Here is a 15,981-nt window from a genome sequence, read left to right on the forward strand (position 1 = left end):
TTAAATTTTAATTCTCATATTTGTAATTATTCGATCATTTCAAACTTGGCTTCTTGTAGATTATCATTGTAGATTTGTAAATGGATTTTAAAATTACCATTTTCTAAATTCATTTTTAAAAAGGTATTATATTTTGTGGAGAAAATCCTTGATGCACTTTTAAGGACATCTTGAGGTATGTCTGTCATCTATAGGTGGAACCCTCCACCACACATGTTTACATGGAACAGAGGATTCCATGATCTGCACCACTGGCACTTGTGGTGGTACAATCTTTGAATTGTTGTCCACACAAATATTTAAGCATTGTTAGTGTAAAAAGTTAAAATAAAGCAATTTTTTTTTTTAAAAAAATTGATTCTACCCTCTTTTTTTTTTTAACAATATGTTGCCCAATTTATTTGTTCAATTTATGAATAAAAATTTATAAATAAAATAAGTAAAAAATTCCAATAAATTAAAAACTGTTAAAGAGGAAAAAGTTCAATTAAATTAGCAAGGATTTTATAACAAATATATTATTATTATTATTATTATTATTGTTAGAGTTGGGTGGGTGCCAAATTCAAGTTGATCCAACCCGATCCAATCAAATCAGAGATTTGGGAGAGCAATTTCTAGAAGTTGGAACTACAAGAAACTACCCATAAACAACTCACTAAAAAAACAAATAAATAAATAACTCAATAAATAATAATAAAAAAATCTCTCTAACTCTCTACTTGCTCATTTTTTTTATGAAAAGAAATAAAAAGAGAACTTTAGAAAAAAGTTTTTTAAAGATACGTGAAACGTTTTTGTGCTGTAAAATAAAGTGGTTCTTGATTTTCCTGTGGTTCCATTCAAGATCAAGGGTGAAGAATTGAACGGTGAAATAACTTTTTTATATTGGATCTTGGACTTTTTATAAAAAGGTAATCCAAAGATATCCAACAATTATTATTATTATTATAAAAGGTTTATGTAGAGGATTGAGGTATTATATAAATTGTAATGATTAAAAATATATATTTTTTAAATATAATTTGGGTAAATTTCCCTAATTCCTATATCTGATCTAATTCCCCTTAAATTATAAATTTTGTAACTTGAAAACATTATAATTTCAACCTAAATTAAAGTAATTAAAATTAACTAGAAAATAAAAACATATAGTTAATTAACTTATGAATAAGCTTGCCCAGAGGGTGTAGTGATTTTAATGTTAATCTTGTTATTCTTGCATCGATTAGAGGCACTTTTGTTACTCCAGGGAGATAAAGAGGGCATATGTGTAAATTCATAAATCTTTTAAAATATATAAAGCTAAATAGAAGAAAACATAACATTTCTCTTCATTTCCTGGAATTTCTTTTTCTTTTTTTCTTTTTTAAGAATTTATTGAGGGAAAATGATGTAAAAATTGGATACAAACACGAAGGAGTAGAAATTTTCTATCCCTACTTACACGAGATATTAGAAGTAAATAATTTTGTTTTATATTTTTCTTTCTTCTATTATCCTTTCCTTTATTTCTTTAGAAAAATGTCGTTAGAAATTAAATTTTTACATGTTGAAAAATTTTAGTATTTTAAACAATTTTTTCTTACTTTTTGGAGTTGTCAAGAAAGTGACGACAAATATTGGATTTTAAGTTTGGTTTATATATAAATTATTAGAAAGTGTATGAAACCGATGTCTTATAATGTTGCCACTCAAGAAGAGTTTTCTTTTAAATTGATGGTCTTTTAATGACCATTTGACATAGTAATTAATTCCTAATGTTTCTAAATTCATAAGAAAACTCATTGATTCAATTTGAATTGAACTTTATTTGCCTGACTATTTTATTTTTAGAAAATTTACATATTTATGTTAGAATATTATTGAATAAAGAAAAAGCTAATGAAAAACCCTAAAATTACCGTTCCCTTTTTAAAGAATATTCAAATCTCTAAGTCCACTTAAATTTCTTTTGTTAGGGGATTTGTGGAACCATCATATTGTAAGTTCAACTGTAATTTTTATCATGAGAATTTTTATGAGTAGTTATAATATGCATGATTTTATTAATTACCATGCATATGCTTACTACCAATAACATATGATACCTTATTTATGATATAAAGAATTGTTGGACTTTTTGGATATTGATATATGATGAGGGTGATAGTATGTAAGAGGTGTTTCGTACAATTTTGTTCTTGCACTATACACTACTTATATAGCAAGGGTGATGCCTTAAGGTGAGACTGTGGGTTTTAAGTCAAGGTCTGGGGTAGAACTCGAAGCAATAAAGTACATTTTGAATGTACTTTTTGGTGTCGTGATATGGGATAGTGAAACCCTGAAAATTGTATAAATGTGGGGTTCATTAATAGCAGATTTTTCTATAACCAATGAATTGACAATATATTTGTTTAAACTTATGATTACATGTTTTATATCTTATAAATACTATTATAATTATTCTATATTAGTTTTTATTTACTAAATTTATCCTAAATACGTTTTATAATATATATATATATATATATTTTAATATGAGAAGCTTATACGTACAATTGAGGTTGGATTAGGGTCAAGTCTAGTCCTCGAGAGTGACCCTCAATATTTATAACCCCTTCGACTCAAGGCGTATACTACCATTACTCCTTCTATGTTTTTATATTTCTTCCTTTTAAATAAGTATATTTCTCTTTGTATTTATATTAATTTACTCTTGTTCTATCACGTGAATCAATGATTTCATTGTTGGTTTGGATCTATAATGGGACGACCATCTCCATGTGGATTCTTTAGGTAGGGTCGCTATGCGATTGATGCGTCATCTTAATTATTGGAATCTCCCACCACACATATTTACATAGAATATAAGGTCTGCACCACCGGCAGTTGTGGTGTTACAATCATCCAATTTTTGTCCACACAAATATTTTAAGCTTTGTTAGTGTGAGAAGTTAAAACAATGCGAAAGACCTTTTTTTTTTTTCTTTTTTAAGTTGATATTAGATTTAAAAAAAATAATAATTTAGATATAATATTTTATTATCTTAATGTGCATCACAATTTTATTTTATTTTTTTTATGAATTAAAAAATTTATTCAATAAATAAATAAATAAATATTGAAACTTGGGATCCATTCATTGCCACCAACTCTCTATGAAATGCCACCTTCTTCATTACTCACCTACCCTTTATAATTTATGATCTCTCTTATTATTATTTTTTTCTCTATAATTTTCTTATATTTGCACACAAACAAATAAAATCTTTGTGATCATTGGCAATTTTCATAAAAATGTTTTGTTTTTTTGTTTTTTTTTTGTTTTTTTTTAAATTTATAAATTTAAACACTATGTGATATTGGTATAAATATTTCTTATAAGTGGCAATATTATTATAATATATTTTTTTTTTCCATTATGATCATCCTTCTTAGTTATAGACTTGATTTGTGCATATGGGGTTAGGCCTAGATCTACCCCTTTGGACTTGTGTGGCTCACAATGTTGGGGCTCTCTTGGGCTGGGCCTAGCCCAAACCACATTAGCTGGTTCTACTAGTCATGACAGTCTTTTCCTCCCTAGCTTATTATGACACTACCGGACTCAATTTTGATTGGGCTTTATCCTATCAACATTTCAAAAGTGTTTCCCTATTCCCTCTATGAGATGTTTTTACATGAATGTTAATCCTTAAAATTTTGATTCTCCAATGAATTGTTACATTATTTTCATGCTTATTCCATTATTAGCCATAGGCCAATGGATATATGCAAAACTCACATATAAGATTGTATTATGTTGTCCGGAGATTAATTTCATTAATATCTTTAAATTATGAGTAAATACACCAAGTCATCATTAATTTCAAGTTTTTAACCGCCTTGTAAATATTTTTCATATATAATTCTTTTCATGAATAAAATTTTATTTTTAAAAAAATTGTTAAATACACTTACCTATTTTTTTTTTTTTTTGCCTAAACAGTGTGGAAAAAATAAATTTTATAAATGACATAAATTTCTAAGGATATCAACAGATGAAATTTGAAATCAATCATGATTCAATATATTTACATCAAACCTCTATGAATTCAATTGGAATCTACCCTATCGTGAGATACGTAACTCTTCACTTAAATTTCTCTTTGATTAATGTAGATAATTTGAGGTTACTTTGATGTGAGGTGGTAAGAGTTCAACCTCGAGTGAGTTTAATATATATTGCTTAATAATTTCAAAAGATGTATTGTTAATTAAAAGTGATTCTGATGTATATTGTTGATCCATCGACTAAGAGCTTAGATCAAATTGGAAACTTATTGTAGATCTTGTATTAAGTATTGGTAACTCTTAAATTTTCGTTCTTGTGACACCCCAACCATGGACTTAGGTTATTTTATAATTTAATTTGAGGAAATAAATAATTGGGTTATTTAAATATAGAATGGTTTTAATTTTGGTTTGGGTTTAAGTTATCCAAACTTGTTTATAGGTGAATTAAGTTAGGTCAGGCATTCAAATTGGACTATTAGGCTCATGTGTTAAGATTTAATTGAATTATAAAATAAATAAATAAATAGAAAGGGTAGGATGGTCTTTTCCTATTAGAAACCCTATATATGTTCGGACAAAAATAATATTTTCCTTATTTTTATGTGAAGGTCTTTTAACAAAATTACTTAAATATATGCAAAAACTTTCAAAAAAATTGATCTTTTCAAAAAGGCCAAACCAAACAGAGCATCTCAGTCTCTTGTAAGTGGTCATGGTAGAAAAGGTTGAAGAATTTGGACTTGTTTAAATTGAATGAAACTTGTTTGATTCAAAGCACAATGAATTGGTGACACTTTAACAATAGCCTCAAAAACAGATTTACTTTCCAACCCAAACTATGCACTATTTTCAGTGTTCAATGGATTGAATTTGGACATAAAATCTAAGGCATGGAAAATATTTTTAAAATGAGCATTCTATTATTTAGAATAAAAAAATCAGAAAAAACACGATTGAAAAATAGAAAATAAAGCTAAAAAATATTTTTTAGTTATTTTCATTTTTTAAAATTATTTTAAAAAATAATTGTACAAATACAATTATTAAAAAGGAAGTATTAGATATAAAAGTTATTTTTTAAGTTAAGCATATTTCAAGTTTTTCTCAAGAAATGTTTTTTTTTTAGAATTATTTTAAAAAATAGTTTTTTTAATATATAGAAAAAATGAAAAATAGATTTTTGTCCTTAAAAATAAAAATAAAATATTTTTAAATAATGTATTTTAGTTGTTTTTTTTAAACTATTTAAAAAAATAATTACATAGATATAAAGAATGATTAAATAGGACGAAGAAATTAAAAGTAAACAAACTTTTATATTATAAAATAATTTTTGAATATTTTCGAAACAGAGGAGGTGTGGGGTTGGTGTACTAGAGCCATTGTTGGTAGTCTTTGAAAGTTCGTGGGAAAGGTCCATGAATTTGAGTGAGATGCTGTACACTCCTGTTGTCACCTCATCCCAAGTCTCAAGTCTCAGCCCACTTCCACATTTCACAGGCCACCTTCATTATCATCAATTTCTCCACATTTTAATTTCTCCACATGTTCACATGCCAACTTCATTATCATCGCGTTTGTTTTCCATGAATTTGAGGTGCTGCTAACACGGAAGATCTTGTTTCTTTATACAATATTGAGACACAGTTCGATACTGGGGAAGCTCGATACTGAGAAAACGCTTCTAATATTTTTAATACTTGAAATTTTTTATTATTTAAGTGTTAAAAATACTAAAATCGCTTTCTATAATCACTTTCAAACGCATTCTAAAAATATGTTTATTAATGATTATTGGAAGCGTCCCTAATATTTTTAATACTTTGAAAAATAAAAATTTTCAAGTATTAGAAAGATTAAAAACACTTTTTAAAATTATTGCACTTTAAAAGTGTGTACTTTGTGATTTTAGGAAGTATTTTTAGTTTTTTTAATATTTACAAGATAAAAATTTTCAAGTGTTAGAAAAATTAAGAATCCGTTTGATAGTGATTTTAGGAAGTGCTTTTAATATTTTTAATATTTGAAATTTTTTATCATTCAAGTGTTAAAAATACTAGAAACGTTTTCTAGAATCATTATCAAATAAACTTTAAAATCGTGTTTGATAGTGATTTTATGTAATTTTTTTTTAATTTTTCTAATAATACTTAAAGATAAAATTTTCATGTGTTAAAATGTTAGAAGCACTTTTTAGAATTACTAACAAACACAATGATAGAGAGTCTATTTAGTAATTGTTTTCTAAAATTATTATAAAAAAATGTTTTTGAGAACAGTTTTTGAAAATTGTTATTTGATTTTTATAAAACAAATGTATGTTTGAAAACCTAAAATATTTTTAATCTATTTTTAATATTTTAAAATACATTTTAAAAATAATTTTTATACGTAGTATTTCATTTTTAATCATTCTACATATTTGTGTAATTATTTCTTAAAACAATTATCAGAAAACAAGTGAAAATAATAAAAAATAACTAAAAGATGTTATATGAAAAATTCATATTTTCTATTTTTAAGATTAAAAAATAAAAATAGTTTTTGATTATCAAACGTGTTTCCTGTATTCTTTGTTCTAGATAATAAAAATCTATCTTAAAAAACAGTTTCCAAATAGGCTCAGTGTAAAAATATATGACTTTTTTTTTGTGCCTATAAACCACCATATTTTAGAATGAATATGAGTAGAAAAACTAATTTGTGTGCGATTGCTTCATATTTTGGTTATGTTTGGTTCCCCAAAAATATTAAGGAAAGAAAAAAAAATACAAAGGAAAATAATTTTTTCATGTTTGATTGTCCCATGAAAAATATCAAAGGAAATCAAATATAATTAAAACTAATTAAAAATTTATGTATTTTTAAATTATTTAATCTTTATATTGATGAGTTAAAATAAATAAAATGAGTTTGAAATAATAAAAAAATAATTGATCAATTTTTAATCTGTTTTTGCGTTTTTCTTTGTATTTTCTTTATTTTTATTTTTCCTTTATATTTTCCTTCTCTTGTATTTTCCTTCAAATTTGCTGGGAACCAAACATAGCCTTTGTGTCTTCCCATTAATATGTTTATAGAAGAACTTTTGCATGTATAAAAAAGGCAACGTATTCAAACATGCTCTAATTGAATCTTTGTCCAAGTATTTCCATAGAAGTTTAATTAAAACGGTTGTATTATTTCAAAATTTGTGAGTAAAGTTAGAAAATATATTCCATATAAAAGCTCCATCTCCTGGTTGGTTGGCTTAGTTATTGAAATCCATCAAAAGGCATATGACTAACCATTATTTGTACCTAATATCCCCACTTGCTTTTTGAAGCCACAACTTTGATTATTGTTGACTATCGATAATTAATTGATGTTAACATAAAAGCATATCCAATGTATAAAAGTGTGCATGAGGTTGGGTTGTTAAGATCACACACCAAAAAACAAAAAAAAGGCAATCCACGAGGCTTTGATTTTCCATCCACATTTTCATTTTGCTCCACTTTTTTCAAGGCAGGCAAAGTTGGAGTTGGGACATTAATTTGGTTGGCACACACATTAAAGTTTGATTTGGGACAGTACTTTACTTTTAGGTGCAAAAAGTAGAAATTGAAATTTGTTATTGAAATGATATTATCATGCCTGAAATTTTAAGTTTGTTGTCCTTCTATATTTGGTGCCAATTCCTAAGAGTTTTTTTTTTTTTTTTTTGGTCTTGAATTATATTACATTAATGTTTTTTCAATTTCCAAAAAGTATTAAGAAAAGAAAAAGATGTCAAGGAAAATAGATTTTTTTTCCATATTTGATTTGATTATAAAAAATATTAAAAAAATGAAATATAATTAAAATTACTTAAAATTTTATATATTTTAAAATTATTTAATTTTTATATAAGATGATTAAAATAAATAAAATAAGCTTAAAACAGTATATAAAAAATAATTTATTGATTTAATTTTTTTTTGTTTTATTTTTAATTCCTATCTTATACTCTTTCTTTATATTTATTTCATATTCTTTCTTTAAAATTTTCGAGAATACATAGCCTAATACTTAATAAAAACTTGAATCTTATTTTTAATAACACTTTGTTTTTAACTTCAATTAAGAAGGAAGGTGAAGCCATGCACATGATCTTCAAAGGATAATATTAATCTTAAAAAAATAAAAAATTGGGACTTGTCATAAGCCAATCTAATGGAAATAGAGCCCTAATCTCTGATAACTAGGAAGATGTCCTTTCCTATCCAAAAACTAGCACACTATAACTAGTGTATAAATTTCATGGATTCTCAAGGTCCAATCCTTGTGTTTTTTGATTGAATACAACAAAATGCTAAAAATTTAATTCCGTGCCCTATTCAAATACCACTAAAAGTTGTAGTTGTCACGTTCCAAAATCTTAGAGTTTAAATTTTCAAAACAACTTACATTCATACCCTTTGGAGTGTGATAAATGGGAAAATTATTGTGACACATCTTTTTCTTTCTATATTATTACTCATTCTTTTATTAATGAAAAAAAAGTCATAAATAAAAGATTTATAAAACGATTATAAATTGATATAATCCTTTTGTTTATAATAAATCTTTTTATTTATAACCCTTTTATAAATTGATATAACCCTTTTATTTATAAAACGGTTTTATCACTCGTCCTTTGTTGATAGGGTTTGAAATTTTCAACTGGTGGTACTCCTTTATGAATTGTCGTGTCGCTCGTTATTAAAGTGCACTAACATGATTGAAATTTCTACCAATCCAGACACTTTCATTGACTTTAGTACTGCGTAGGGATTCTAATTTTTTATAAAATTTTAAAAGATATTTAGAGTATTCCGCATTCATAAAAACCAATTAATAAATCTATTGACAATCATGACGATGTTTTTGAAAAACACTTCTAATTTTAAAAGTATTTTTAAAATAAAATTTCATGTTTTACAAAATTTTAAAAACATTTTAAAAAACATTAAAAAATTACTTATAAAGACTTAATTTGTCATTTAAAAAAATATTTTTATAAAAAAACACTTCTATTAAAAACATTTTCATAAAAAATATTATTAAACATATTTTTAATTTATTTAAGAATGCATTTAAAGGTATCTTTACTCAAAATCTTTTCAATAAAAATGTTTTTTTTTAAAGTATTTTTCTAAGAATCATTTATTATTAGTTTTTTAATATTATAAATGATTTTTATTTATATTTTTAAAAATATTTCTTTGCTAAACTCTTTTTTTTTTAAAATACTTTTTAATTTAAAAACTCTCCTTAAAATGATTTCATATAGACTCTAAAATTGATTCTTAAATAATTAAAGTGCTTCTTAACACTTAAAATATTTTCTCATAAAAATGAGATGTTTATAATGTGATACATTAAATAATAATAATAATAATAATAATAATAATAATAATAATAATAATTTTAACAACATTTACCAAATGCTTTTTTAAATAATTAATTTTTAAAACTTTGTCAGAATATCTTTTGGTTTATGTTTAAAGAATAATTGATTTTTCATAAAAATGTTTTCATGAGGGGCAAGTTAGGCACATTGAAAATGTGAATCTCAATAATGGACTACACCTAGAGAGGAGGGTGAATAGGTGTTGTATAACAATTTAAAAATTCTCCCAACAAATATTACCTAATCTTAGACTATCTTAATGTTAAGAAACTTTTCTTCCAAAAACTTTTCAACAAAACATAACATCCAAGCAAGAATGTATGCATCAACACTCTCCCAACAATTTATCAATACAAAACACATGCAAATGCTTCAACACTCCTAAAAAATAAATCAAAATGTAGAGTGAGAGAAAGAGACAATGAACATCAGATTTTAACGTGGAAAACCTCCAAAGAGATAAAAAAACCACGGGCTTATTACCGATTGAAAAACTCCACTATGAAGAATAAAAACTGAGTACAAGGTTTTATCTAGCTCAAGCCAACCAATCCTTCCCGGACTACTTGACTAGTACCTTCATTTTCAGCTTCTCTCTTCTTCTTTCGGAGCACACTTGGAGTCCGCACCAAGCTCAATCCCGGCCTCTTCTTGAATCCTCACAAGAAGAAAATGGGTATGTACCCAAACCCAAATAGAATAAGAGATTTAGATGTGAATGAATGAATGAATCAACCCATTTATTGCTCAAGAAAATCCATTAAAAACTAGTTTGGAAAACATTAAGAGAAGTGAATTTTCTTTGCAATCAAAAACCCCAAATTAGGAAAACAAAAATGAGAAAATGAAGAACACTAGGAGTGTGGCTGCTCTCCCCACGTTTTCTGCAGTCACTCCACCATAAAATGAGAGAAGATTGGTTTTTAAAGTGTAAAAAGAAGCCCTTAATCTAATGGCTGAGATTTGATAAAAAAAACATTAGTTGGATCGATCCACCCCTGCACCTGGATCAATCCAGAAACAGGAGAATGAAAGCCTTGCACCAAAAACCATTTTTCCCAACTTTCTAACACATTTAAAGATTAAAAAACCGGGTTGATTCACATCCAATCACTCCACACTCGGCTACATACCTCGGCCTCTTAGCAAAGTCTTAGTCTTCAAAGTCAAGTAGTCTGAATAGAAATAGGAAAGCCGAGTTAGGGGACACTTAGGAATTTTGTCCGGAATTGCCAACCTAGCTAAACACTCACACACACCAATGGAAAGAAGAGTGAGACTTTAATTAAGATTAAGACTATGACTTGCATTAATAGAGACTCATGGGTGCAAAATTATTAAAAACAGACGAGAGAATAGATAACACTATTATAAAAATAACAAACAATGACATTTAATTCATTGATGCTTTTTACACTAGTAAAAAAATATACCAATTCCTACTATTTATGTTTGGACAACATGATTAACAACAAAAATATCATCCTCGAAGGGTTGATGATTCATTTAAGCGTGTCTGTGATATTTGTATGACTAACTATTTATACATGTTATTCGTTTATCTACATGGTCGACTTGTCAATAGATTTAAGTTTTTATACAAAAATTTAAAATGCCTTTTGATTTGTGGGTATCAATTAGCTTTATATCAAATGTCTAATTGAAGGTTTCATCATTCGAGTTGGTGTAATTTATGATGGGAGGACCTATACAGGCGTTACGCACAAAAGGTGACGAGGTATGAGTTAACTAAATTTTAATACCTTGAATGATAATTTTTTATATTCATGATAAACGAGTCGTACTATGTGATCCAAGAACAACAAACATCGTTATTCACATTCTAACAACCAACATCGTTATTCACATTCTTCAACTTGGCCATGGCTAAACCAAGCTAGTCAAATGTAGCTGGTCCCAACAATGCCCATCAAAGACATATAACATGTGGCACAAATGGCATGTCGTATTTGTTGAATTCAAAACATCTATTGGAACTTGTACATTTAGATAGAGGATTTATTTTTATTTCTTTTACATATATGTAAGTTTTAGAGGTTCATTGGCAGGCTTGTGGGCACTGCATGTTATGATCATGGTTGATGGTTTTCAAAATTGACCCTAAGGCTCTGTTTGGTTCCGGAAAATGCTAAGGAAAGGAAAAAAAATACAAAGGAAAATGATTTTTTTTTAGTTTGGATGACATGAAAAATACAATGGAAAAAAAATATGAAGGAAAATATTAAAGAAAATATTGTAATATTTTCCTCACTTTTTTTAGTTTGATAATTGCTTTAAAAAGCAATGTTTTTTCTTTTTTAAGAACAAAAAAATAGAAAATACATTTAATAATAAAAAATTTGAATAATAATTTAATATTTTTTGATTATTTTTATTTATTTTTATTTATTTTTTGAGAATTATTTAAAAAAAATTATTAAAAATAAAGTAAGACATCAAAATTAATTTAAAAATAATAAAAATATGTTAAAAACATTTAAGGTCATTAACAAACTTTTATTTTATAAATCATTATAAAATAGTTTTAAATCAAATGATAGTTTTAAAAAACAGTTTTCAAATCAGACGTAATTCTAATATGTCTTTGCTTAAAATGATTGGTTTGAGAAGACTTTATATTTGTTTTAAAATTTAAGTTGAAACCAAAGTTGAAGAATTTATTATGAAAAATATGAAAGTATCTATTAAAAAAATTATATACTTTAAAAATATTTAATTTTTATATTGAAAAGGTAAAACAAGTGAAATGAATTTGAAGTAGCATAAAAAGATTATTAATTTTAAATCTTTCTTTTTTATTTTTCTTAACTTTTATTTTTTTTTTACTTTTTCTCATAGTTTTATTTCCAGTTATATTTTGACTATAATAAGGTTTCTATGAAAAGTAATATTTTAGTCATTTTCAAATTAAATTCTTTTTTTTTTAAGAAAATTATAGAAGGTATAATTGAACTTAAAAAAAGTTTTTGATTTTTAAAAATCAATTTAAACTAATTAATCTAAACTAAGTCAAAATAAATGTGTGGTGAATATTAAGGGAAAGAATAAATGAGAACAAAAGAAAGACACATAAAATGAATTCCAGTCAATATTTCCATTATAAAATATTAATAATATTTGAGAGATTATCTTAATTTAGGAAATTATATTATTTTATTTAATTTTAGGATATTCATGACTCACACTACAATCTTATATAAATTTCTAGAAACAAATAATAAACACTATATTCTTATATAAATTTCTAGAAAGAATAAATAGAAAGTATTGCTTCCGTTACCAAATTATCAAACTTTTATGTGAAAATGTTTTATAGAACTTAAAGGAAAGTAGGGGTTTTCTCTCTTTTTTTTTTTGTCTTTTTTTTTTTTTTAAATTTAGAAAAGTTGGATGACGGGACTCTTGGGGATTTAGAAGGATGACCTCCTAGGCGTTAATAGTTGGAAGTCACATGCGTCACGTGATTTGAGAAATAAAACCATGTGATAGGCGTGCAAGCGGAGTAAAAGTCTATTATCTTTGGAACATAGCTTTTAAGCTTCCCTTCTATTAATTGACGAGTTCCCACTTCTCATTGCTCACTTGCACCACCCGCTTTCCTTGATCTTTGCCTATATATATAGGGTAAGCCTCTCACCTCTCTTCAAGCTTCATAGTAGTCTCTTCCTCTCTCTCTCTCTCTTGAGACATGGAGGCTGAACAGCGTGATGGGTTCACTCTCACCAAAGTGGAGGACATTGAGTCCAACGGTGGAAAGCAAGATGTGGGCTCTACCTCTTTCTCCAAGACCTGTTTCAATGGACTCAATGCTTTATCAGGTTTATCTTTTTCTGATGCCACTCTCTTATCTCTGAAATATGATCTGTTTGTGACTAAGGAACTGAACACCAAATTCTTTGACTATGCTTTATGATCAGGAGTTGGGATCCTTTCCATCCCATATGCCCTTTCATCGGGAGGGTGGTTGAGCTTGGTTCTTCTGCTTGTTATCGCCACTGCAACTTTCTACACAGGCTTGCTACTCAGAAGATGTATGGATGCCCATCCAAATATCCGAACTTACCCTGATGTTGGCGAGCTAGCATTTGGGAAGAAGGGAAGATTACTGGTATCTGTTTTCATGTATACCGAGCTCTACTTGGTTGCAACAGGCTTTCTAATCCTCGAAGGGGATAATCTACATAATCTGTTTCCGAACATGGGGCTTGAGATTTGGGGATTAGTGATTGATGGGAGACAAAGCTTCATAATCATTGTGGGCCTTGTTATTTTGCCTTCTGTCTGGGTGAACAACCTCAGTATTCTTTCTTATATATCAGCCAGCGGTGTTTTAGCTTGTATCATCATTCTTGGCTCAGTTCTATGGACCGGGGCCTTTGATGGAGTTGGATTTGATGAGAAGGGAACAAGTCTAAATTGGCAAGGAATCCCCACTGCTGTTAGCTTATATGCCTTCTGTTATTGTGCCCATCCGGTCTTCCCCACCTTGTACACTTCTATGAGGAAGAAGCATCATTTTCCTAATGTAAGTTTGAAATCTTCAATTATTTTTTACGTGTCCAATTTTTCAGTGATGCGACGCTGGTCTTTTCGCTTGAACACATATATAGGACAAAAATCAAATTATAATTCTGATAAATATCTGTGGAACATAAAGCATCTGTAGCAAGTGTTGGCAGTTTCCTTTTTCAAAGAAACTAGAATCCTGTGTAGATGGAACTTGATTGGTTGGAAAAAGATAAGGATTTCAAACCATGGAGAATTATCTCGATTCTATTTTAATCCATTGAATTCAAAAACAAATTTTGAATTCTTTTTTATTTAGAGTAACTTTGAAAATAATTTTAAAATGTGTTTTTATGAAATGTTTTTAGAAATACTGCCAAAGGCACTCTTAATTAGGGTGAATTTTATAAACTTCAACTGAGTTTGGTTTGTGGTTACTAACCTTGAATACTACATTTCTCATTGCAGGTCCTCCTTGTATGCTTCATCTTCTGCACCATCACTTACGCAGCAATGGCAATTTTAGGGTACCTGATGTTTGGTTCGAATGTTCAATCACAAATAACCTTGAACCTTCCAATTGAGAAGCTTAGCTCAAGGATCGCCATATATACTACTCTGGTCAATCCCATATCCAAATATGCATTGATGGTTACACCAATTGTGAATGCTACTGAAAATTGGCTCCCATACTACTACAAGAAAAGACCATTTAGCCTTATAATCAGAACCACCTTGGTATTCAGCACCATCATTGTAGCTCTGACAGTGCCATTTTTTGGGTCTCTCATGTCACTGGTGGGAGCTTTTTTAAGTGTCCCAGCTTCAATCTTGTTGCCATGCTTATGCTATTTGAAGATTTCAGGCATTTACCACAAATTTGGAGTCAAACTAGTGATTATAATTGGGGTTGTGTTAATGGGTATTTCAGCTGGCATCATGGGTACCTACACATCTATAGTAGAAATAATAGGCCAGTTATGAGTGTATATTATTTTGTATTGACAATAAAATTTTTGTAATCCAATGGATTTATTAATCAAAAAATAGTTTGCCTCCCTATATTGGTCTATATTGATCATATGCCTTTTAATAATCACATGCAATACAATAGAGTTAAAAAAAAACTCTTTTATGTTTCGAACTCGGGATGTTTAAGGGAAAGAAAAATGATAAGGAAAGACAAAAGATAAAAATTTATAAAATTTCTCTTATCTTCTTTTGTTATCTATAGAAAATTTAGAAAAATAAAACTAAATTGCAGATGAATGCACTTGCCCCACCTTTTCTTAAAATAATGGAAGAAAATCTAAGAAGCTTTTTTCTTTATCTTTTTACTTTTTTTTTCCATGGTAACCAAAAAATAAATAAAAAAGAAAAGAAAAAAAATAAATTTCTTAACATTTCATTTTTCTTCCCTTAGAACCCAATATAACATTACACCATGTTTGTTTCCAATGATTCAATTTGGAAGATATAAAAGTGATGACTACTCCAATAAATTCATCCATAAAGCTTTACAAAAATGAATTTACCCTATACTGTATCCAAGTATGATATGAACATTACTTTAGTTACCTTACTACAAGTAGGCATCTTAGGATGTTAGATTTCAATTATATTCTAAGAAATCTCTTCTTAATGCTATTACAAGAATACTTAGATATTTTAAAAAGTAATTAATCTAGGCTTATGGTATCCTAGGTGCACAAATTTTAATTTGATTAATATTTGGATGTAGATTTTTCCAATTGTAAAATTAATCGAAAAAACAAAAGCAATACTTGTCATTTTATAGGTACTCACTAGCATCTTAGTGTAGCCAAAAACAAAATTTCATTACATTATCTACAATAGAAGTACAATATATTACGTTTTTGTCCGTGTTGTATACTAGTCCTTTCATTTAATAGATGAAACAAGCCTTGCATGACTTTAGTTTCCTATATAACTATGTGCCTATTAAATGTGAAAACATTAGTGCTATGAATGTTTCTATA

The 15,981-nt window shown here is 27.6% G+C and overlaps 1 protein-coding gene across 1 annotated transcript; it reads left to right on the plus strand.

Moving 5' to 3' along the window:
* Window positions 1-13,139: 13,139 nt before the first annotated feature.
* LOC117931137 (amino acid transporter AVT1I-like) lies at window positions 13,140-15,035 on the plus strand. Its single transcript, XM_034852042.1, has 3 exons — window positions 13,140-13,293; window positions 13,393-14,000; window positions 14,450-15,035. Exons 1-3 carry the CDS (start codon window positions 13,164-13,166, stop codon window positions 14,963-14,965), a joined length of 1,254 nt encoding a protein of 417 aa, XP_034707933.1. The 5' UTR covers window positions 13,140-13,163; the 3' UTR covers window positions 14,966-15,035.
* Window positions 15,036-15,981: the final 946 nt, after the last annotated feature.

The sequence above is a fragment of the Vitis riparia genome, chromosome 14, assembly GCF_004353265.1.
Source record: "Vitis riparia cultivar Riparia Gloire de Montpellier isolate 1030 chromosome 14, EGFV_Vit.rip_1.0, whole genome shotgun sequence".
Classification (NCBI taxonomy): Eukaryota; Viridiplantae; Streptophyta; class Magnoliopsida; order Vitales; family Vitaceae; genus Vitis; species Vitis riparia.